We start from the raw sequence: 24,185 nt of genomic DNA on the forward strand, positions 1-24,185 counted from the left end.
TGTAAAACTCTGTGACTACTATCTTTTGTGGTTGTGTGGTAAAGGTTTTAGGGACAGTATAACTCTCCTGAATAGTTATTATTTAGTTCATGTTTCTAAAGGGCTTCCATCATAGCTCAGCTGGTAAAGAATCCATCTGCAGTGCAGGAGACCCCAGTTCAATTCCTGGGTCGGGAAGATCCCCTGGAGAAGGGATAGGCTACCCACTCCAGTATTCTTGGGCTTCCCTTGTGGCTCAGCTGGTAAAGAATCTGCAATGCGGGAGGCCTGGGTTCGATCCCTGGTTTTGGAAGATCCCCTGGAGAAGGGAACAGCTGCCCACTCCTGTATTCTGGCCTGGAGAATTCTATGGATGGTATAGTCCATGGGGTGACAAAGAGTCGGCCAGCACTGAGCGACTTTCACTTTTCTATTCTAACATGTTTCCTATTTTGTTCTATACTCTTTTTTCCTTTCCTATTTCAGATTGACTGGGACTTAAAAAATTCTTTCTTGGAAGTTACACATCATCCAGAGTTTGGGGACTTTTTTTCCTGAATCTTGTATAAACTTTAAGTCTTTTCAAAGAACTAGCTTGTAGATTTATGAATCTTGTCTATATAAACTTCTAATTTAGTTGCGTTTGCCTGGGACCGCAGACTAGGAGGCGGGACTTGGGCCTGGCTGAGACCTCGCTTGTGTGTTACAGCTGCACCTCGCGTTCGCGTGCTAAGTGCGTGCTCTGCACGGTCGGCCGCCACGCTCTCCGCGTGTTCACTAGAGTCAGTTTTTCACCTGTCTTGTTCAAATCTATGCTCTTACCTTTCTTTTTTGCTCTTGTTGTCTTTGTCTTGTGGAGAAGTATTTTAACTCTTTCCACTGTGGCTGTGGATGGACCCTTTCCCCCTCTGGTTCAGTAACCTTCTCCCTGAAGCTGTGTATTCAGAGCCTACAACGCCGTGATTATCACATCCTCTTGAGGCTTCATTCCTTTTATTACTACTTGATGCCTCTCAACCTCTATTTGTGAGGGGTTTTCTTTGCCTTAAAATCCACTTTGCCTGCTATTTAAGAGTGCTACACTAATTCTTCCTCATGTATATATTTTTCCATATTTCTGTTTCAACTATTTTTTAGAAGTTTTCTTTAAATCACTTGTAAGCATCATTTAGCAAAACTTTTTCATTCTGTTCTCTCAATGTCTAGGTATAAACTTTTCCAGGCATATTTAGTCTTGAGCAAACCAATTTTTCATTCCTTCTCACAACAGGAGATCTTGAAATGCTTAGTCAGTTCTGCCATCACTTCAATTCAGTTCAGTTCTTGGAGGACCTTCCCCGTGGAGGACCCCCTCTTTTGCCGTTAACCCCACCCACCATAAAGCCACCAAGCATACACCTGCCTCACAAACAGCAGAGGAATTGTGCGAGTGAAAGTCGCTCAGTCTGTCCAACTCTCTGTGACCCCACAGACTGTACAGTCCATGGGATTCTCCAGGCCAGAATACTGCAATGGGTAGCTGTTCTCTTTTCCAGGGCATCTTCCCAACCCAGAGATGGAACCCAGGTCTCCCACATTGCAGGCAGATTCCTCACCAGCTGAGCCACCAGAGAAGCCCAATTACACCAAAGAAATTCAATTTTACAGAACAATTGCACCAAAGAAGTTGTCACGCTGTTAAGAAAGTTCTAGGGCCCACAACAGACTTCCCAACCTGGGGATCCGGCAAAGGGACTGAGACTCCCCAGGGAATCTGACTTTGGAGGCCAGTGGGATTTGATTACAGAACTTCCACAGGACAGAAAACAGACTCTCTGAGGGCACGAACAAAACCTTGTGCCCACCAGGACCCAGGAGGAAGGAGCAGTGACCCCACAGGAGACTGAACCAGATTTGCCTGTGAGCGTCCAGAGGCTCCGGCCTCAGGCCAACAACAAGGAGGGCCCTGCCCATACACAGGAAACTGGACTAGAAATTTACTGAGCCTGCCCACCAGAACAAGACCCAGTTTTCCCTCAGTCAGTCTTTCCCATCAGGAAGCTTCCATAAGCCTCTTGTTCTCACCCATCAGAGGGCAGAGAGGATGAAAACCACAATCACAGAAAACTAACCAACGTGATCACATGGACCACAGCCTTGTCCAACTCAATGAAACCATGAGCCATGCCAGGTAGGGCCACTCAAGTCAGCCAGGTAATGATGGAGTTCAGTTCAGTCGCTCAGTCGTGTCCAACTCTTTGTGACCCCATGGACTGCAGAATGCCAGGCTTCCCTGTCCATCACCAACTCCTGGAGTTTACCCAAACTCATGTCCATCCTGTCAGTGATGCCATCCAATCATCTCATCCTCTGTCATCCTCTTCTCCTCCTGCCTTCAATTATTCCCAGCATCAGACTCTTTTCAAATGAGTCAGTTCTTCGAATCAGGTGGCCAAAGTATTGGAGTTTCAGCTTCAGCATCAGTCCTTCCAATGACTATTCAGGACTAATTTCCTTTAGAATGGACTGGTTGGATCTCCTTGCAGTCCAACGGACTCTCAAGAGTCTTCTCCAACACCACAGTTCAAAAGCATCAATTCTTCGGCACTCAGCTTTCTTTATAGTCCAACTCTCACACCCACACATGACTACTGGAAAAACCATAGCTTTGACTAGACGGACCTTTGTTGGCAAAGTAATGTCTCTGCTTTTGAATATGCTATCTAGGTTGGTCACAACTTTTCTTCCCAGGAGCAAGCGTCTTTTAATTTCATGGTTGCAGTCATCATCTGCAGTGATTTTGGAGCCCCCCAAAATAAACTCTGACACTGTTTCCACTGTTTCGCCATCTATTTGCCATGAAGTGATGGGACTGGATACCATGATCTTCGTTTTCTGAATGTTGAGCTTTAAGCCAACTTTTTCACTCTCCTCTTTCACTTTCATCAAGAGGTTCCTTAATTCTTCACTCTCTGCCATAAGGGTGGTGTCATCTGCATATCTGGGGTTATTGATATTTCTCCCGGCAATCTTGATTCCAGCTTGTGCTTCATCCAGCCCAGCATTTCTCATGATGTACTCTGCATATAAGTTAAATAAGCAGGGGACAGTATACAGTCTTGACATACTCCTTTTCCGATTTGGAACCAGTCTGTTGTTCCATGTCCAGTTCTAACAGTTGCTTCCTGACCTGCATACAGATTTCTCAGGTCTGGTATTCCCATCTCTCTAAGAATTTTCCACAGTTTGTTGTGATCCACACAGTCAAAGGCTTTGGCATAGTCAATAGAGCAGAAGTAGATGTTTTTCTGGAACTCTCTTGCTTTTTCGATGATCCAATGCATGTTGGAAATTTGATCTCTGGTTCCTCTGCCTTTTCTTAGTCCAGCTTGAATATCTGGAAGTTCACAGTTCACCTAATATTGAAGCCTGGCTTGGAGAATTTTGAGCATTACTTTGCTTGTGTGTGAGATGAATGCAATTGTGCAGTAGTTTGAGCATTCTTTGGCATTGCCTTTCTTTGGGATTGGAATGAAAACTGACCTTTTCCAGTCCTGTGGCCACTGCTGAGCTTTCCAAATTTGCTGGCATATTGAGTGCAGCACTTTCACAGCATCATCGTTTAGGATTTGAAATAGTTGAACTGGGATTCCATCACCTCCACTAGCTTTGTTCGTAGTGATGCTTCCTAAGGTCCACTTGACTTCACATTCCAGGATGTCTGGCTCTAGGTAAGTGATCACACTATCATGATTATCTGGGTAGTGAAGATCTTTTTTGTACAGTTTTCTGTGTATTCTTGCCACCTCTTCTTAATATATTCTGCTTCTGTTAGGTCCATACCATTTCTGTCCTTTATCGAGCCCATCTTTGCATGAAATGTTCCCTTGGTATCTCTAATTTTCTTGAAGAGATCCCTAGTCTTTCCCATTCTGTTGTTTTCCTCTATTTCTTTGCACTGATCACTGAAGAAGGCTTTCTTATCTCTTCTTGCTATTCTTTGGAACTCTGCATTCAGATGCCTATATCTTTCCTTTTCTCCTTTGCTTTTCACTTCTCTTCTTTTCACAGCTATTTGTAAGGCCTCCTCAGACAGCCATTTTGCTTTTTTTGCATTTCTTTTTTGCATTTCTTTTTCTTGGGGATGGTCTTGATCCCTGTCTCCTGTACAATGTCATGAACCTCATTCCATAGTTGATCAGGCACTCTTATCTATCAGATCTAGGTCCTTAAATCTATTTCTCACTTCCACTGTATAATCATAAGGGATTTGATTTAAGTCATACCCGAATGGTCTAGTGGTTTTCCCTACTTTCTTCAATTTAAGTCTGAATTTGGCAATAAGGAGTTCATGATGTGAGCCACAGTCAGCTCCCAGTCTTGTTTTTGCTGACTGTATAGAGCTTCTCCATCTTTGGCTGCAGAGAATATAATCAGTCTGATTTCAATGTTGACCATCTGGTGATGTCCATGTGTAGAGTCTTCTCTTGTGTTGTTGGAAGAGGGTGTTTGCTATGACCAGTGCATTCTCTTGGCAAAACTCTATTAGTCTTTGCCCTGCTTCATTCCGTATTCCAAGGCCAAATTTGCCTGTTACTCCAGGTGTTTCTTGACTTCCTACTTTTGCATTCCAGTTCCCTATAATGAAAAGGACATCTTTTTTGGGTGTTAGTTCTAAAAGATCTTGTACATCTTCATAGAACCGTTCAACTTCAGCTTCTTCAGCATTACTGGTTGGGGCATAGACTTGGATTACTGTGATATTTAATGGTTTGCCTTGGAAACAAACAGAGATCATTCTGTCGTTTTTGAGATTGCATCCAAGTACTGCAATTCAGGCTCTTTTGTTGACTATGATGGCTACTCCATTTCTTCTAAGGGATTCCTGCCTTAGTAGTAGATATAATGGTCATCTGAGTTAAATTCACCCATTCCAGTCCATTTTAGTTTGCTGATTCCTAGAATGTCGACATTCACTCTTGCCATCTCCTGTTTGACCACTTCCAATTTGCCTTGATTCATGGACCTGACCTTCCAGGTTCCTATGCAATATTGCTCTTTACAGCATCATACCTTGCTTCTATCACCAGTCACATCCACAGCTGGGTGTTATTTTTGCTTTGGCTCCATCTCTTCATTCTTTCTGGAGTTATTTCTCCACTGATCTCCAGTAGTATATTGGGCACCTACCAACCTGGAGAGTTCATCTTTCAGTGTCCTATCTTTTTGCCTTTTCATACTGTTCATGGGGTTCTCAAGGCAAGAATACTGAAGTGGTTTGCCATTCCCTTCTCCAGTGGACCACATTCTGTCAGACCTCTCCACCATGACCTGCCTGTCTTGGGTGGCCCCACAGGGCATGGCTTAGTTTCATTGAGTTAGAAAAGGCTGTGGTCTATGTGATCAGATTGGCTAGTTTTCTGTGATTATGGTTTCAGTGTGTCTGCAGTCTGATGCTCTCTTGCAACACCTACCGTCTTACTTGGGTTTCTCTTACCTTGGACGAGGGGTATCTCCTCATGACCGCCCCTCCTGACCTTGAACATGGAGTAGCTCCTCTGAGCCCTCCTGCGCCCAGAAATCCCATGTCTGTTGTTATTTTGATTAATTTTTAGCAATATTTGGTAGATATATATAGACGTTTATGGTTTTTACCTTTTCTTTGAATTTCTAATGGAAATGACAAAGGATAGGATGGTGAGTGGGATAATTTATGGATAAATTCAAGGGATTTAGAATCATAGGATTATTGGCAGCTTAGAACACAAGTGGATGACTAGAAAGGACCTACTGAAAATAACCACTGTGTGTGTGACAAGGTTTAAGTACCAGCGGAAACTTCAGCTTTTTCCACAACAGAGCTCTCTCAGGGCTTGGGACTGACCTGGCAGTTTGGAGGAAAGAAATAAAAGCATGCTGTTTGTATTTCCCTCTTCCCTGCCACAGCTACGTCCCGTGGAACCTCCACGAGCCGGAGAGAGGCACATTCGACTTCTCCGGGAACCTGGACCTGGAGTAGGCTCTGTGACCCGGCCGGGCGGGGCCCCACGGGGCAGAGGGGGCCGCGGGGGGAGCCTGTGCCGGCCCCATGCCCTCCATCATGACCCCGCCACCCCCGGGGCGGGCCTGCCCCCCCTCCCCGAGTCCAGCCCTGCAGCCGTCCCCAGGTGCCCGGCTCGCAGGGTGGTCCCCGCTGGGCTGGGTGCCTCAGGTCAGGCCCTCGGTCAGGACTTTGTGCCCCGGGGCGAGGCACTTCCTTCTGCTCGTGCCCCAGAGCAGCCGCGCCAACGTCCCAGGCTGGGGGCTTGGCGGTGACCCCGGGAGGTGTCTCTGCTCTGCGGGGGGTTGTCCTGACCTCAGAGTCCCCAGCCCCCCAGGGAGGGCCGGGCCGGCAAGGGGAGGGGGCACTGGGCGAGAGGCCCTTGTGCTCCGCGAGCCCTGAGAGTTGGTGACCCCAACCCCCTAGGGCCTTCATCCTGCTGGCGGAGGAGGTGGGGCTGTGGGTGATCCTGCGTCCAGGCCCCTACATCTGCAGCGAGATGGACCTCGGGGGCCTGCCCAGGTGAGCAGGGCCGGCCAGGAGCTGTGGCCTTGGTGGGGCTCTGCTGGCCCTTTGGTCCAGTCGAGGACAGTGGCGCCTGTTTTGGGTCTCGCTGTCATCACAGCAACGCGGGTGGTGATGCTCTTCCGTTATCTCTGGAGCTGGTGGGCTCCCCGTGTGTCCACACTCCCTCCAGCGGACAGTCTGCCTCCTGGTCAGTGGAGGCTTTGCCCTCCGGGACGGGTGTGTCTGTAGTCCGGCTGAGGAGCAGGACCCACACCCTGCAGGTGACCTGGGGCTGCTTCATTCCTGCTGTCGGCTCCTCTCTGTCCAACTCCTCGGCCTCAGAGGAGCGCTAACTCTGTCCCTAAGCCTGTGCTCTGCTCACAGCACAGGTTTTTCATGAATTGACAAAGAAGGCAGGAGAGTGTTCATAGACCCTCACAACGCCTGTCCTTAGGACGCCGGTGTGCAGCTCCTCCTGGGACGGGTCCGAAAGCTCCCGAGGCCCTGGACAAGAGGGTGGGCCCGGGACCCCACCCCGCCTGCTGAACTTGCCACCCCACACCCCAGCTGGTTACTGCAGGACCCCACGTCGCAGCTGAGGACCACCAACCGCAGCTTTGTGAACGCTGTGAACAAGTACTTCGACCACCTGATCCCCAGGGTGGCTCTGCTCCAGGTGAAGACAGACGGCTGCATCCCGCGATCCTCTGCTGCAGGACCACAGCCGTCCTGGCTCGAGTCCGCAGAGAAGGGCGCTGACAGCCTGCGGCAGGAACTCCAGACCCCCCGCCCCGCGGCGCCTTTTCTAGAGCCAGCGTCCCAGCTCCAGCTCAAGAGTTGAGCGTGTGCCCCTCACAGGGGCGGCCGGGGGTCGCCCGGCAGAGCTGCAGGGCTGGAGGGGGGCGGCTGCCATTCTTCTCGCTGTGGGCTGGGCTTCAGGGAGCAGAGACTTAGAGTGGACGGCAGTGGGTGAGATCACCTTCAGCCTTGAAGGAGGTCTGCTCGCACGTCCGGGGCCCCGTTGGTGCTCAGCAGCCGACAGGGTGCTCTGAGGAGTGGGTGCAAGGGAGAAACAGAGGCTGTGAGGGCTGCCGGCGGCTCAGGGGCTGGGGTCCCTGGAGGGGGCTTGTGGGCGGAGCCAGTGTCCCCTCCGGCTCGCTGGGTGGTTTCCATGGATGGGAATCAGTGGGTCTGGTGGGGGAGGATGGGGAGCGGGAGCAGAGGGGCCAGCATGGAGCCCTGCCTCCCAAGCAGGTGGACGGCGGGGGGCGGATGCCCCCTGGTGGATGCCCACGTGCCACGGGTTTGAGGCCCGTGAGTGAGCGGCTCCTGGACCGGGCTTGGGGGGCTCACCCGCTGGCCTGCGGTCCTGTCCCAGTACCTCCAGGGAGGCCCCATCATCGCGGTGCAGGTAGAGAACGAGTACGGCTTCTTCTACAAGGACGAGGCCTACATGCCCTACCTGCTGCAGGTGAGCCGTCTGCCGCCCTCCGGCCGGGCGCCCACCCTCCGGGCCGTGGGGCCGAGGCTCAGCGTCCCTGTGAATCCGCCTGCGGTCAGGGCAGCCAGGGAGGCCGGGGCAGCGCTGGCATGGGGTGAATGTGCGGCTTCTTCCCTGCCATCTCAGGCTTCCTGTCGGAGCCGGGAGGGCAGGGGGAAGCGGGGTGGAGGGAGTGCCGAGTCCTGGGCAGTGACCGTGCCGCTGCGGCCTGTGACGTGGGCACCCTCTCTTCCGCTGTCTTTGCCGTCTCGGGGGCGTCTCAGGTCGGGGGGCACCCGTGGTCCCGGTGCTCTTCCCTGGGGTGAGACCCTCGGCCCCCAGCCCACAGGAAGCAACCAGGGCGTGAGTGTAAAGCGGGGGTCCCATGTGTCTTGCTCACTTCGGGCAGGCGCAGTGGGGGGGCCCTGCAGCCAATGTCACCCCCGGCCCCCCACGTCCGTCTCATTCAGCAAGATTCTGATTCCTCGATCTGTAGACTGTGCCTGTAGACTCACTGTGGGCCCCAGGCTGGCTTGGTGAGCGCAGGACGCACAGACAGGGTCCTCTGCCCGGGCGTCTGTCAGCTGTGTGTTCCCTGAGTAAGCATGGCTTCCAGATGGGACAGCCCCGGCCCACCTCCCCGGGAGGGTGTGCATCCCTGAGTCCAGACAGGACCCGGCTTTGCGACGCTCACCTCTCTCGGCCCGCAGTCCCGCCGCCCTCCCCAAGGCTCCCCTGTCTGTCTGTCAGTCTACACGTGTGTCCAGTGATGGCTGACTTCCTGTCGCATGTCCAGTGATTGCTCACTTCCTGTCGCGTGTCCAGTGATCGCTGACTTCCTGTCTGCCCCTCCCGCTGTCAGCCGTCTGTCCGTCATCTGTCTGTGTGTCTGTTGTCTTTCTGCCTGTATGTTAGCTATCTATAAATCTTATCATTTATCTATTATCTACCTGCCTGTATGTCATCTGTCTTTACATCTATTGTTTATCTGTTGTCTATAGGTCCATCTCTGTATGTCTCATCCATGTATCTCTCTCTCCACATCTCTCTGTCTCTCCCCCGATGTAGGAACCCCCATTCCCTCGTGGACTCAGCTCTGACCTCTTCATTTGAGCCACGGCCATAGGGTACCAGGGCTAACCCCCACCGTGTGCCCACCCCTGGGAAGACGGCAGGCTGGCCGGAGCCCCCAGCCCCCAGCTGCGGAGCGCCCTGTGCAGAGTGCCGACGCGGGCCTTCCTCTCTAGCACCCATGGTGCTATCTGAGCCCCGGCATATCTGCCTCCTACTTGCCTTGTATTTCCCTCTTTCAAGGAAAACAAGGGGGTGATGTCATCCTGTCCGACTCTCTCCACAGGCCCTGCAGCAGAGGGGCATTGGAGGGCTGCTCCTGACCGCGGACAGCACAGAGGAAGTGATGAGAGGACACATAAAGGGAGGTAGGAACCCAGACTTGTTTTAGGGGAGACGCGAGGCTGCGGCAAGACCACTGACTCCTGAAGGAGCCTCAGCAGGGCCAAGCGCACACCCACGCCCGACCCCAAGTGCCCAGATGGCGGGCCGAGGGTGATGTTGCCCTGGCGAGGACTCGGGGTCGGCGGTGGACATGGGCGTGATGTCGCCTGGTGAGGTCTTGGGGTCGGGGGTGGACCCGGGCGTGATGTCGCCTGGTGAGGACTTGGGCTTGGGGGTGGCGTGCCCGTGGGCGGGCTCCCGGGTCCTCACTCCTGACGTCTCCCTGGAGCCTCTTCCTCGCACCTTTCCCTCTTTCCCAGTTTTTCTGTGGCTTAGGGTCTGGGCTGGAGCTGGAGATGCTCAGAGTCAAGCGTTGCCCAGCCTAGGAGCTGTGTAGCAGCAGGAGGCAGTGCTGAGTGGGGCCCGGCCTCCAGAGCCAGCTGGGACCCCGGCTGCGGTCACCGCGGGCGCGCAGTGCCCCCAGGCAGCAGGTGGTGGGGGGATGTCGCCGAGCAGTGGAGGACAGAATCAAAAGGCTACAGCCACAGGGGCAGTGACCAGGGCAGCATGTGTCCAGGGCCCCTTCTTGGTGGCATGCCCACTCTGTTACTGCTGACCATGGACCCTGTGCTGACCGTGGAGTGTGCTGACCATGGAGTGTGCTGGCCGTGGACCCTCTGCTGGCCGTGGATCCTGTGCTGGCCACGGAGTGTGCTGATTTTGGAGTGTGCTGACCGTGGACGCTGTGCTGACCGTGGACGCTGTGCTGACCGTGGACGCTGTGCTGACCGTGGAGTGTGCTGACCGTGGAGTGTGCTGACTGTGGACGCTGTGCTGACCGTGGACACTGTGCTGACCGTGGACACTGTGCTCACCACGGGTCTGGGGGTTCCAGGTCCACGTGAGTCATGTGACCTTGATCTAGTCCACTTCTCTTCACACAGCAGGCTGCTTTGAACTGCCCTTCTTCCCTCACGTTGTCCCCGAAGTGCCAGGGACGTGAGGGCATGAGTGGCAGCCCTTCCCACGTGCAAAGGGAGGAGCCGCTGCTGCCCCTTCCTCCGAGGGCGCCCCCCACCCACGTCAGGGGTGGCGAGCCCCAGCAGCCCCCCGTCCTCTCTGTCTCTGCAGTGCTGGCCAGCATCAACATGAAGGGGTTCAAAGTGGACTCGTTCAAGCATCTGTATAAGCTGCAGGTAGGTGGCGGCTGCGGGCCTGGGCAGAGCTGCTCAAGGACAGGCCTTGGGCCCAGCTTCCGGACCAGGGCCGCTTGTCTCGGGCAGTGCGGGGAGTGCCTCCCAGGAGGCCCCAAGGGACAGAGGGGGGTGAACGTGGATGCCTGGCATGGGGCCGTGGCTAAGAAGTCTCCCCGGAGGTGCGCTGGGCAGCTCTGCCCCCTGGCCCCGTGAGCCGCGCAGTGGATGGACACAGCGCCGGGCCGGCGGCCCCTCTCCCGGCTCAGCGGGGCCCGGTGCTCGGGATCAGCTCTGCTTCGCCAGAACTCTGCAGGCTCCCTGCGCCTGCAGACCCACCCTGCCTGCACCCCCTTCCAGGCGCAAACACCCCTGTTGTGGCCACAGCGCTCTCCCCTCAGCCTCCACCCTCCTCCACAGTCTTTTCTCTTTTTTTAAGATGTTTTGATGTGGACCATTTCTAAAGTCTTTATTGAATTTGTCACAGTATTGCTTCTGTTTTCGGTTTCTGTTTTTTGGCCAAGAGACATGTGGTCCCTAGTTCCCTGACCAGGGATCTCACCCACACCCCTTGCGTCAGGAAGCCAGGCATTGACCACTGGCCCGCCAGGGGCGTCCCCTCGGTTTTAGCCCTTTGCTCACTGGTTTCTGCATCTCCGGCCTCCTTGGAAGCAGGGAGCTGTGCTGAGGGCAGCGCCTCCCTTGTTGCTGTTTTCCTCTCGTTCCTTTAAAAGCAGTTTTATTGAAGAACAATTTATACACCGTTGAATCCGCCCATTGAAAATGTATGATTAGCACGGCGTTTTGCAACTGGCACCTGTCTGGAAGGCCTCCTCCTGCAGTCAGCTCCCTCCCTCCCTCCGTCCCAGGGAGCCGTAATGGGCTTTTCTGGACCTTTCATCAAAACGGGGCCTCGGGTATCCAGTCTCTCATACTGCCTGACGACTCTGAGGCCCACGTGTTGTGGCCTCAACTGCCACCGTGTCCCTCGTGACGGCGGCGCTGCGTCCCCCCGAGGACAGCGGCCGCGTCCCTCCCGATGGAGGAGCTCCGGCCGCGCACGGACCTCAGGGCCCTGCTCCCCGCCTTGGTGGTGCTGACACAGGTCGCTTGCGTTTTGAATGCTGACCCCTGCTTGCATTCTGAGGCTGCATCCCCCTTGGTTGTGGGGTAGTCTCATTTTATATACTGGTTTCAGCTCGTTCAGATTTTGTTGAGGACTTTTGCTTCTGTGTTCGTGAGGAATGCTGACGCTTGGTTTTCTTTTCTCGAAATGCCTTTATTCGATTTTGGAATTAGGATCATGCTGACCTCATAAAATGCCCTCCTTTTCTATCTCCTGGAAGAGATTTTGTAGAAATGTTAGTATATCTTACTCACCGTTTGGTAAAATTCACCATTGAGCGCATCTGGACTTGAAATTTTCTTTTTCAGAGGGCTTTTTATTTAGTTTTCCTGATGGATGCAGCATGGCTCAGGTTAGTCCCTCTTGAGTGAGTTCCAGTAGCTCGTGTCTTTATTCTGTCCTTTTTCACCTGTACTTTGAATTCATGACCGTAGAGTGTTTGTAATGATTCATTAATATCCTTTGAATGTCTTTGTTGTAAGTAATGATGACCTTTCTTCCACTCCTGTTATTGACAATTTCATGTATTTCTTCTTTTTTTAAAAATCTTGGTCAGTATGACTTGAAGCTTATCACTTTGTTGATATTTTCAGAGAACCGTATTTTGGCTTTTTTCTCTATTATGTTTTTCTTTTCTATTATTTCTGCTGTAATCTTTAACATTTTCTACCTTATGCTTCCTTAATGGATAGAATTTGCTCTACTTTTACTAGGGTTTTTTTTTTTTTTTTTCTGGTTGAAGCTTAGGTTACTGACTTGAGACTTTCTGTTTTTCTAATACAAGCATTTAGTGCTATGAATTTTCCTGTGTACACTGGTTTTGCTCCATCCCACCAATTTTGAAATGCTGTATTTTTTTAATTTTCAAGTGATGTTTTTAAAAATGTTCAGAGCATTAAACTTTCATTGGATTTAATTACTAAATTTTTGTTTCTTTACTCCATGTGTCCGTTGGAAGCATATTGTTTAATTTGTCAGCATTTGGGGATTTTCTAGATACCATTCTGTTGGTGATTTCTGTTTTAATGCTGTGAAGATCCAAGAACCTGCCTGGTGTGACTGTTCTTTCGTGTCTGCTACGGTTTGCCTCACGGCTTGTGCTGTGGCCATTCCTGGTGCGTGGCCCGTGCGCGTGCATGGCGGTGCTCTGCGTCTGTTTGTGCGTTTCCATCAGGTCAGGCTGGCGGGCGTCACTGCCAGGTAAGCTCTGCCCTTTCTGGTGATCAGAGCTCAGGCCATCGATTACTGACGGAGAGAGCTGACGGCTCTGGGCTTCTGCGTGGTCTGTTCCCCTCTCAGCCTGTCCTCACCAGGCCACAGGTCCCCGCCGTCCTTGTTGTGAGCGCAGGATGCCCTCGGCAATAGCCATCAGGCTATTATTTCCTTTGTTTTACTCTTTGGTTTATTTTCTGCTTTTTTCTGATTTCTTGAGATGGGTAATCAGCCCCCACCCCCGGTTTTATGTTTCTTTTTGTCCCTTTGTCTTAATACACGTGGGGTGTGTTTTTGGGCCTGTGGGGAACAGGAGCCACTGCTGTGGGTGGTTGCAGGGGTGCGCTGGGTGAGGGGCAGGGAGCGTCCATGCCCAGCAGGGACGAGTGGAGAGGGAGCCCCTCAAATGCTGACTTGTCATCTTCAGATCTTCTGATCTCCCTTCTTCCTGGCATCAGACTTAGCATTTGATTTGGTTTGTTCCTAGAGACACAAGCCCATTCTGATCATGGAATTCTGGGTCGGCTGGTTTGATACCTGGGGAATCGATCACAGGGTGATGGGTGTGAACGGTGAGTCTGCCGTGGTGTCTGACCTGCGAGGGTCGCTCACCTTGCCCCGCTCTTCGGTCAGCTCTCGGACCTGCACCTCCTGTGGAGGGGTTGCGGCCAAGCCTGAAGGCGTGGGGGCCTGAGCCACTGGCTCCACGCCCTGGAGGCTCGCTGCTCCATGGATGGACAGGTGGTTGGGTAAACAGTGATGAGTCCCCCACCCCTGACCAAGCAGGTGCGGGGACAGAAGAGGCAGGGCCAGCTGCCGGGGGGTCCCGCACGGTCTCTGAGGGCGGGATGCATCTCCTAACAGTCACAGAGGCCTCTGCAGCTGAGGGGCCAAGAGGTGAGCGTGACTGGAGATCCTGGAGCCAAAGCAGCAAAGCTCTCAGGCCCAGCTCTGTGGCCCCAGTGAGGTGGCCCCTGAAACCTCCTCCTCCCGGGAGCGCCATTGTCAGGATGAAGTGTGGCGATCTGGTAGACCGCCCAGAGCAGTGCCTGGAGGAGGCTGTTAATAGAAGTGTTTTTCTACTAACTGTATTTACAAAAGCAAGCTGACTTGTACTGGAAATAAAGACAACAATCGAAAGATAGTAGGTAACTGAGAAAGGCCTGCTTTGAACAGCAAAATAGGGAGCAAACAAGAATAACTCCAGACGGCCCCCAGTCAACACGGGTTTCCGACCACGTGTCTGTCGGGCACTGTGCGTGTTTCTTCCTATCAGTTAATTCTCATCCATGTGTGATGGGGGAGGGATGAGGACCCTGTTCAGCAGGCAAGGGAGCTGAGGCTCTGAGAGAAAGTGGGCTGAGCACGGCCAGATGGACAGCGAGGCGCACAGCCAGTGCTGAGCCACACCTGGCGAACTTCCAGCCAGGCTGCCTCCTTTAGGGCCGGCGAGGAGATGGCCGTGGGGCACAAATGAGACAGCGGCGGCCACTGCCCCAGAGGCACCATCCGAGCAGGTGGTTAGCAAGAATAGATGAATTATTTGTATAATTTCAAAAATTTAATGGACATGCGATCCTTAAGTGATGTAAAGGCTCTCAGGCTGCTATTTAATAGATGTAGCTCAGAGTCAAATTCTCTGGGAGAAGTAACTTTTGGAAAGGCTCTTAGTATTGGAGAAGGGAATGGCGAGCCACTCCAGTACTCTTGCCTGGATAATTGCATGGACAGGGGAGACGGGGGGGCTACAGTCCGTGGGACTGCAGAGAGTCGGACACAACTGAGTGACTAACACTAGCTTAGTATGGACAAGCTTAGTTTTCTAGGGTACTTGTGGTCGATTCCGCCTGCTGTCTGGTTAGAATCTCCGTGGACTCTGAGGGACACACGGTTGAGCTGGCTGTGGGGCAGCACCAGAGAGGAGCGGCTTTCCCAAAGGTTCTGTCGTCTCTGAAGTTTTGACCTCTGCTATTTCTCGTCTTCCTCCTCTGCAGAAGTTGAAAAGAGCGTGTCTGAATTTATCAGATATGGCATCTCCTTCAACGTGTACATGTTCCACGGGGGGACCAACTTTGGTTTCATGAACGGGGCCACGAGTTTCGAGAAGCACAGAGGTGTTACCACGAGCTACGGCAAGTGCTCTCCGGCTCGGCCGCCCTGAGCCGGGGGCCCCGATCTACACTGAGCACCGAGAGTTCCCTCCTCTCTCTGCCTTCCTTCCCTCTGAGATGTGCACACTGCAGAGAGCAGGCTGACCTCGCCGCAGAGGGGCCACCGTGACCTCTCACTCTGCCCTGCCCGTCCTGATCACGGGCCCCTGACCTGGGCTCCCCGGCAGAACCCGGGGTGGTGCCGTGTGGGCCCCGGAGGCCTCCTGGGCGGCCGGGCTGGGGGCAGATGAGTGTCTGTGAAAGGAAGCGGGGAAGGCCTGGTGGCCGTGGCCTCAGACCCGGGCATGGCTGCGGGGATGGCCAGAGTGGTCTGGGCTGGGAAGTCGGCTCCCACCCACTTCGGGGGCCCCAGCCCAGCGAAGGCGGCCGGTGGGGGGGCCCCGGCCCAGCGAAGGCGGCCGGTGGGGGGGCCCGGCCCAGCGAAGGCGGCCAGTGGGGGGGCCCTGCCCAGAGAAGGCGGCCGGTGGTGGGGGGGCCCCGGCTCAGTGAAGGCGGCCGGTGGGGGGCCCTGCCCAGAGAAGGCGGCCGGTGTCTTGCAGACTACGACGCAGTGCTGACGGAGGCCGGGGACTACACCGCCAAGTACTTCATGCTCCGGAGCCTCTTTGAGTCCATCCTGGGTACTCAGCTGCCGTTTTGCTGGGGGGCTGGCCATCCTCGGGAAGTTGTGGGAGTGGGTAGGAGAGGGAAGGGTTCCCTATGGGCAGAAACTTAAAAGTGCTTGTGAGGGCAGGGGCTGCCTTCATTCAAACCCTGGTTTTCCCACCTGAGAGCCGCGTTGTTTTTAAGCCCTTTAAGGGACAGCATCTTCTCTGTGAAGAGAGTGGTGCTTGTCCGCTAGAAGTTGGAGCGACTGTTGACAAAGCTCTCTGCATGGAGATGCCCTCATGCACCCCTGAGAGTCACCCTGTGAACTGTATCTGTGGAGATCACCTTAGGGGTGCGCCTCCCAGATGCCAGGGAGCCAGGCAGGGGCAGCGTCCGGCAGAGACCTCCCGCTCTGAGCTCCCAGGGGGTCTGGTCTCCCAGCGTCTCACAGCTTGAGGAACCCCGCCGGGCTGGGACCCCGTCTCCCGCGGCGTGAATCCGGGGAGGGCGGGGCAGCGTGGGGAAGGAGGGGATGCTTCCCGCTGCCCGTTTCCTTTGCAGTCAGGCCCCTGCCCCCTGTTCCGAGTCCCACTCCCAAGGCGGTGTACCCCTCCTTGAAGCTGTCTCACTACCTGCCACTGTGGGAGGCCCTGCCTTACCTGCAGAGGGTGAGCACCCTGGGCTCCGGGGACCGGGGGTGGCTACTGGGGACACGGGGGCTGGGGCCGGGCCGAGGCCACAGAGCAGGGAGGCCTTCAGGGCTTTCTGTGAAAGCGGGGACATGCTCCTACGTTTTGTCCACGTTTGGCACCAGCAGGCAGAGCCGGGGTGCCTCCTGGGAAGACCGTGAACGGGTGTGAACTGAAGAGTGGGGGGCCGGGGGGGAGTGGGATCACAGAGACCCCTGCTCGCAGGCCCTGTCCTGAGCGTGGCCGAGCCAGCAGCCCGTGCAGCTGGGCTCCGCGTCCTCTCCAGCACCACCTCGTCCGACGGCGGGGCCCCCCAGCTCCCCCCAAGACTAGGGTCCGTGTCCGCGCAGAAGAGAAGGAGAGCCTTGCTTGGAAGATGCCGCTCTGCTTTTGTTCGTGTTAATCTGTTTTGCGTGTGTTGCTTTGGCCGTGCCAGGTCTTACTCGCGGCTCTTTGTTTTACTCGCCGTGCGGGGGATCTTTAGCCGTGGCACATGGGAGCTAGTTCCCTGACCAGGGACTGAACCCGGGCCCCCAACACAAGGAGCACAGCGTCTTAGGCCCTGGGAGACGTTCCCTCTTGAGCTCACAGGGTTTCTCCTGTGCTGAGCCTCCTGCCACTAGTGAGGCATGCCACGCACACTGTGGATGCGAAGTGCACGCTTGCTCGATGCGTTGCTTTGCTCCCTGGCAGTCGAGCTGGGACTCGGTTGTTGACGCTGCTGGTTCTCAGGATTAGAGCGGGGGCCCCTCTGCCCGCCCCCAGGCTCCTGGTCCGTGGAGACTAGGGCACAGGTGTCGTCACACGGAGTCTCATCAAAGGGCTCTTGGGGACCGTTAGGAGGCATAGCCAAGCTTGCCCAGGGTCTTAGAGAGAAGGGCCTGGTTCTCACCCCAGCTCCCTGCCCACCTCTCAGCCGGTCACCTCTAACGTTCCGATCAACATGGAGAACCTGCCCATCAACAACGGCAACGGCCAGTCCTTCGGGTTCGTGCTTTATGAGATGACCATCTGCTCCGGGGGCCGGCTCCATGCCAACGCACAAGATGAGGCTCAGGTGGGGCTGGGCGTCTGGCTGCAGGCAGGACATCAGCCCAGCTCCACCTTGGGGGCTGCCGTGGGCCCCTTTGCTGTTTGATATGCTTTTGAGCACCTCTGTGTGTGAGGCTTGACTGGGGTGGAAGAGGCCCACTTTACCTGTCATGCTGCAAGTCTGCTGGGGCCTCCGCTTCTGGCCGCCCGTGGACAGCAGGCTGGTGGCTGCCTTCCTGGAGACCGCCCCAACCCCGATCTCCCTGCCCGCTTCCTCTGGGTGGGCCTGTCCGTCTGATGCCAGCCCTTCTTTTGCAGGTGTTTTTGAATGAGACGAGTTTAGGGATTCTGACCGATGTTTATCGGGACATAGACATTCCTCCAATCACGGTATGTAACTCGAAAGTCGAGTTGCGGCCCTAGACTCGGGCCTCCAGCGCAAATGCGCTGTTTCTGAGGCAGACCCTCCCATCTCCCCATCTGCCGTGGGGTGATGGGCCCCTCAGGGTCCTGGCAGAAGGACTAGGGCTGCGAGTCTATGTGCACCCCCAGCCCTCATGTGTCCTGCACTTCAGCTTCTGCACTTGGGTGCCGGTGGACGTTTCCTGCCAAGCCCCTGGCTGGCGCTCTCACACCGCCGCTGAGCCCCAGGCGTCTGTGAGGGCGGGCCAGGCAGGACCCTCTGAAGCAGCAGCATTCAGGGCCCTTGGGGGGCCTCGGCTTCTCCCCTTCGCTTGTTTTCCCCCTGGGACTTTGAGAAGACTGGGCTCCAGGAAAGCCTTCCGTGGCCATATATCCCCATGAACTGGTCTGTCACAAGCAGGAATGTCAGCTTCTAAGGATCCTGGTGGAGAATCAAGGACGAGTCAATTTTTCATGGAAAATTCAAAATCAGCGGAAAGGTGGGCTCTGGTAACAGCCGTGCCCTCCCCGCCTCGTGACTTGGACCCGAAGATTGAGGGTGGGGTTGGAGGGAAGACTGAGCCCTGGCAGAGGTGGGGCCCTGGGTGTGGGGACCAGCGGCGTCTGTCCCCACCCTCCGTCCTGTCGACTCCCACTGCGGCGGGGGGGGCGTCCTGGCTGTCTGCAGGGGGACCCTGCCCCTCTGGGGAATTCCAGGGGAGGTTCAGGGCTTGGGTGGGAAGCTTTCCTGGTGGTTTGGAGACCCTCAGGCATGCAGGTCAGGCCAGTCCGTGCCCTCCCGGGCTGAGCCCTGGTCACTGATGACTCCGGACTGTGAGTCTGTGCTTGGACACCGGAGAGTGTCCTTACCTCTGCTGTCTCCCCGCTGCAGGATTGATCGGACCTGTTACTCTGGATAAAATCCCCCTGAACTGGTTCACCATTTATTCTCTGGAACTGAAAACGCAATTCTTCAAGAAGTACGTTCCTTCTAACCCTAACTCTAACCCTGACCCTGACCCTTGTCCTGGCCCTGGGTCTGGCCTAACCTTGGAGACCAGGGAGCTCGAGGCCTTCCACTCCTCCCTTTGCAGATGAGGGTCCACGATTCATGGCCCCAGAGTGAGGTGCTCAGGGTTATCTAGGATCCTGGTTCCAGCAGAGCCCCTAACAGAGAACCCCTGTCCTGAGGGAGAGGCCTGGGGTCAGCTTGTCCTGTGGGGGGGCCAGGGGTCAGCCCATCCTGTGGGGGAGGTCGTGGGGAGGTCAGGGGTCAGCCCATCCTGTGGGGAGGTCAGGGGTCAGCCCGTCCTGTGGGGAGGTCAGGGGTCAGCCCATCCTGTGGGGGAGGTCAAGGGTCAGCATGTCCTGTTGGGGGGGCCCGGGTCAGCCCATCCTGTGGGGACCCGGGGTCAGCCCATCCTGTGGGGGAGGTCAGGGGTCAGCCCGTCTTGTGGGAGGCCCAAGGTCAGCATGTCCTGTGGGGGGGCCAGGGGTCAGCCCGTCCTGTGGGGAGGTCAGGGGTCAGCCCGTCTTGTGGGGGTCTGGGGTCAGCCTATCCTGTGGGGGGGACCAGGGGTCAGCCCATCCTGTGGGGAGGTCAGGGATCAGCCTGTCCTGTGGGGACCCAGGGTCAGCGTGGGCCTTGGCACTGGGAAAGGCTTTCCTGCCCCTCATGTGTGGCCCCCCAGGCTCCGCTCTGCACGCTGGAGGCCTCTCGGGGGCCCCTCCTCGAGCCCTGCCTTCCACCTGGGCACGCTGATGGCTGACTCCTCTCCACAGGACACCTTCCTCCAGCTGCTCGTGAGTGAGTGCCCCTCCACGCACGCCTGTCCTCGTGGAGTCTGGAAGGGAGGCCCCCGTGTTCTTTCCCTTCCTCATTTCAACCAAGGTTTCCAGCAGGTTTCAGTCTTCCTAACGTTTCATTGTTTAAGAAATAACACATCAGAGCACAGTGGAAAAGTTCAAACAATAATAATACGTAGACAGCAAAGATGTGGGTTCTCTCCCCGCCCCCCAGCTCCTCTCCACTTCCCAGAATGTGGTGCGGCCAGTGGTTTCACGTGTGGTTTCACGAGTAACTGCCTGACACATACATGTCACCTTTTTACACTAATGGGATGTTCCATAAAGTGTATTCTCCAGCTTCCCTCCTTTCCTAGGATATTATTTTTTACCCGGTATATCCTCTATTTGTAAACACCTGCATAATACAAAGCACAAAACATGAATGCACAGATCAATAAATTATCACAGGCAACACATTATTACAATAGTGAACACTGTACGATCACCCCTGAGATGGACAATGAAACATTGCCAACACCCCTCCCAGCGTGCAGCTCCCCAACAGGTCCCAGTGCAGAGAGCAGCTAGTCAGTGAGGCTCCCTGACAGTGTTTCCAGATGAAACCTGGGTGTGTGTGAGGTGTGAAGGCTCCGCTCCGCTTCTCGCCTCCTCTTCCTGGGAGAGCCGGCGCCTCCCGTCCCGTTTCCCTGTCTTCCCCGGGGTGTTGGGCCTCGAATATCCTTGGATCACAAGCAGATGTCTAAAGCCGCATCGCTTTTATGGTTGTCAACCGTGGCGTTCATCCCTAGTACTTCGTCCTTGTTTCTGGAAGCAGAAGCCCTGCTGTTTGAAAACAGCACTGCCTGTCACAGGTTGGGAGTCTCGGGCTGCCCCCCGGGTGGCAGGGGCTCTGTGCCCCCTGGACTCCTCTCCGTGCTCCATGCCTGGGAGCCTCAGGCTGCCCCCCAGGAGCCTCGGGCTGTGCCCCCTGGACTCCCCTCCATGCTCTATGCCCAGAGCCTTGGGCTGTGCCCCCCAGGAGCCTCAGACTGTGTCCCCCAGACTCCCCTCTGTGCTCCATGCCCAGGAGTCTTGGGCTGCCCCCCAGGAGCCTCGGGCTGTGCCCCCTGGACTCCCCTCTGTGCTCCATGCCCAGGAGTCTTGGGCTGCCCCCCAGGAGCCTTGGGCTGTGCCCCCTGGACTCCCCTCCATGCTCCATGCCCAGAGCCTCGGGCTGCCCCCCAGGAGCCTCAGGCTGTGCCTCCTGGACTCCCCTCTGTGCTCCATGCCCGGGAGCCTTGGGCTGTGCCCCCCGGACTCCCCTCTGTGCTCCATGCCCGGAGCCTTGGGCTGTGCCCCCCAGGAGCTTCGGGCTGTGCCCCTGGACTCCACCCCCGCCCCGCGCTCCATGCCCAGAGCCTTGGGCTGCCCCCCAGGAGCCTCGGGCTGTGCCCCCTGGACTCCCCTCCATGCTCCATGCCCAGAGCCTCGGGCTGCCCCCCAGGAGCCTCAGGCTGTGCCTCCTGGACTCCCCTCTGTGCTCCATGCCCGGGAGCCTTGGGCTGTGCCCCCCGGACTCCCCTCTGTGCTCCATGCCCGGAGCCTTGGGCTGTGCCCCCCAGGAGCTTCGGGCTGTGCCCCTGGACTCCACCCCCGCCCCGCGCTCCATGCCCAGAGCCTTGGGCTGCCCCCCAGGAGCCTCGGGCTGTGCCCCCTGGACTCCCCTCCATGCTCCATGCCCAGAGCCTCGGGCTGCCCCCCAGGAGCCTCAGGCTGTGCCTCCTGGACTCCCCTCTGTGCTCCATGCCCGGGAGCCTTGGGCTGTGCCCCCCGGACTCCCCTCTGTGCTCCATGCCCGGAGCCTTGGGCTGTGCCCCCCAGGAGCTTCGGGCTGTGCCCCTGGACTCCACCCCCGCCCCGCGCTCCATGCCCAGAGCCTTGGGCTGCCCCCCAGGAGCCTCGGGCTGTGCCCCCTGGACTCCCCGCCGCGCTCCACGCCCGGGAGCCTCGCCTGCGCCCGGGAGCCTCGCCTGTGCCGTGCAGTGGCTGTGTTCTCAGGTCTCCAGCCTGCTCCCCTTGCAGGGCTGGAATCGCGGGTGTGTGTTCATCAATGGACGAAACCTTGGGCGCTACTGGAATATTGGGCCTCAGGAAGCGCTTTACCTGCCTGGCTCCTGGCTCCAGCCCGGCACCAACGAGGTGGGTGGCCCCAGCCCCCCTTTTTGGGCTCAGACCTGCCCGCACCCCAGGGCTGCTCATCCTGCGCGGGGCTCACCCTTGCTTCCGCCGCCCTGCCTGTCCTTCCAGATCGTCCTGTTCGAGAAGGAGAAGAGCGGCTCGGGCGTCTACAGCACAGACGTCCGCAGGTGGGCGGGGCCGGGTCCGCAGGTGGGCGGGGCCGGGTCCGCAGGTGGGCGGGGCCGGGTCCTGACGGCGTCTGCACTGCCCGAGTCCATCCCCGGGTGCACTTTGAGGCGGAAGACAATATGCAGAATATCACACAGCATTGCCTACAGTAGCAGGAATTGAAAATATCCTAAAAGGCAACAGGGAAATCGTTATTTTATTGTAGTAAATTCATGTGATGCTGATTTCAGCCTTTAAAAGTCTCCACGGTCTTCAGTGATGGATGAGCCAGTTAGATGAGCAACCTGCAGCATGTTTTAGTATCTGCTCAGAAGTGCTTCTGGGGCAGATACAAATAAAGTAAAGGCATTCTATTTGCCTCTCCATACTCAGCTGGGAGAAAGGGAACTGTCTTTGGCCAAAGAGAGGGTGAAGAGAGAGCGTACTGTATGTTCTGTCTGCAGACTCCTGGTGTGTGTGTGTGCGCGCGCGTGTGTGTGTATTTGTGTGTGTATGCATGCATTTGTGTATGTGTGTGTGTGCGCACGTGTGTGTGTGTAGTTGCAGGGGTGCAGGGGCAGTGAGCGATGTCTTCAGGCTTTTCGCTCCAGTCTCTGTGTCTCTGTGGTGGTCTGCTGGGTCATCCAGTCAGAGAAGGAACAACAGTGTGCTTGTTGGTTGTGACACGCGTGTGACAACCGTGCCTGGCATGGAGCATCCGTCTTTTGACTCCTGAGCCGTCTGTGTGTAGTCAAAGCTCTTACTGGTCAAGGACAGATATTGGTGACAGAAGCCCCACGGTCATGAATACTGCAGCCAGCTCTCTCAAATGGCAGCGCTGGGAGGCAGTCCCTTATGGCCTTCCCTCCATGTCTGAGGGGACTGATTCCAGGACCCCCGATGGTGCTCAAGTCCCTCACAAAACACGGTGAGCAGACCATCTGCATATGACCCACACACATCCTTCCCCGTACCGCACTTTCAATCCTCTCTGGATTACCTATAACACCTAACGCAGTGTAAGTGCTAAATACATAGTTACTGGCCCGTGGTAAATTTAACTTTTGCCCTTGGGAATTTTCTGGAATTGTTTTCCCGAGTAGGTTTCGATTCTCGGTTGGCTGAACCATGGATGTGTTACCTGTGGATGTGGAGGACCAACTGCGCTTATAATAAAAATACAGCACCTGGCTTGAACTCAAAGCAGAGCACCAAAACCAGACTTACCACTTTGTTATGCTGAGTAGAGGTTTCAAGAAGTTTAGCAAGTGATCTGGTGTCCAGAGGGAAGAAGGAACCATCCTGTTTGGCAGGAGGAGGAAGTGAGACTGCCTTCTACTCCACTGTTGGGAACGGCTGGTTCGACGAAGGAGAATTCTATCATAAACCACACAGCTTCTCCAAAGAACCTTATTCTCTGGGGCTTTAGACTCAAACCCATGCAGTCTGTGGAGAAAACCGGAAATCAGAACCATCAGATCACAAGAACGTATACCTCAGATACGATGTGCACATCATTTCCAAACATGAGACCTATGCCCAGATGGAAAACTAAGGCTCAAGGAGATGTGTCCTTTTTTTGATGACCATCATGTCTCTGATCCACTCTTCTGCTTTCCTATCTCTGCTCTAATTATTTTCTGTTGTTTTAAATTGTGTATCTAAATGAGGTGATGGAGGTTTACTAAACTTATTGTGGTCGTTTCATGACATATGTGAGTCAGATCATTACGGGGCACACCTTGAATGTGTACCAGGTTGATGTCAATTCTGTCTCAATAAGACCGGGAGGAAGAAAAGACGTAAGGGCCCATTTCCTTCCAGAACCCCAGTGGTGCCGGAACGGAGGCAGATGTGTCTCATCCACCAGCCTGTTCTCAGCATCCAACACGGAGCACCAGCCCAGCTAGGCGTCCGGAGCAATCTAACCACATCTCTGCTGGGTGTAAAGGACGTGAAGCATTTCAGGGGAGGGACGCAAGTGAGGGTCACTCAGTCTTGGTGTATTCTGAGAATCGCAAATAACCTGTTAGGAACGTGTCACGTCAGGACAGCTAGCCCCTCAAGCTGTGTTCCTTCCTCAGCAGGCTTAAGCAACGAACCCACTCACCGTTCCCACGTCCTCCTCTGTTGCTACTTGTATCTGCAGAGTGTGGTGGAAAAGCTCTAAAATAAAGAAGCAGCATAGTTACATTCAT

At 55.5% G+C, this 24,185-nt stretch overlaps 1 protein-coding gene across 8 annotated transcripts in view; it reads left to right on the forward strand.

Annotated features, from left to right (window-relative positions):
- Nucleotides 1–24,185, forward strand: part of GLB1L3 (galactosidase beta 1 like 3) — a 32,224-nt gene extending 8,039 nt beyond the window's left edge. Inside the window, exons 5-22 of one of the 8 annotated variants that reach the window (XM_024975957.2) lie at nucleotides 5,905–5,973; nucleotides 6,425–6,520; nucleotides 7,073–7,181; nucleotides 7,884–7,976; nucleotides 9,343–9,424; nucleotides 10,572–10,636; nucleotides 13,459–13,543; nucleotides 14,966–15,103; nucleotides 15,682–15,762; nucleotides 16,292–16,398; nucleotides 17,336–17,476; nucleotides 17,770–17,841; nucleotides 18,272–18,353; nucleotides 18,746–18,833; nucleotides 19,545–19,660; nucleotides 21,724–21,840; nucleotides 21,949–22,007; nucleotides 23,091–24,185. In XM_024975957.2, the coding sequence (XP_024831725.1) occupies nucleotides 5,905–5,973; nucleotides 6,425–6,520; nucleotides 7,073–7,181; nucleotides 7,884–7,976; nucleotides 9,343–9,424; nucleotides 10,572–10,636; nucleotides 13,459–13,543; nucleotides 14,966–15,103; nucleotides 15,682–15,762; nucleotides 16,292–16,398; nucleotides 17,336–17,476; nucleotides 17,770–17,841; nucleotides 18,272–18,353; nucleotides 18,746–18,833; nucleotides 19,545–19,660; nucleotides 21,724–21,840; nucleotides 21,949–22,007; nucleotides 23,091–23,183 (1,693 nt within the window). In that variant the 3' untranslated portion in view covers nucleotides 23,184–24,185. The other 7 variants (XM_024975959.2, XM_024975958.2, XM_024975960.2 and 4 more) reach the window with 7 other exon arrangements.

This window comes from Bos taurus, chromosome 15, assembly GCF_002263795.3.
Source record: "Bos taurus isolate L1 Dominette 01449 registration number 42190680 breed Hereford chromosome 15, ARS-UCD2.0, whole genome shotgun sequence".
Taxonomy (NCBI): domain Eukaryota; kingdom Metazoa; phylum Chordata; class Mammalia; order Artiodactyla; family Bovidae; genus Bos; species Bos taurus.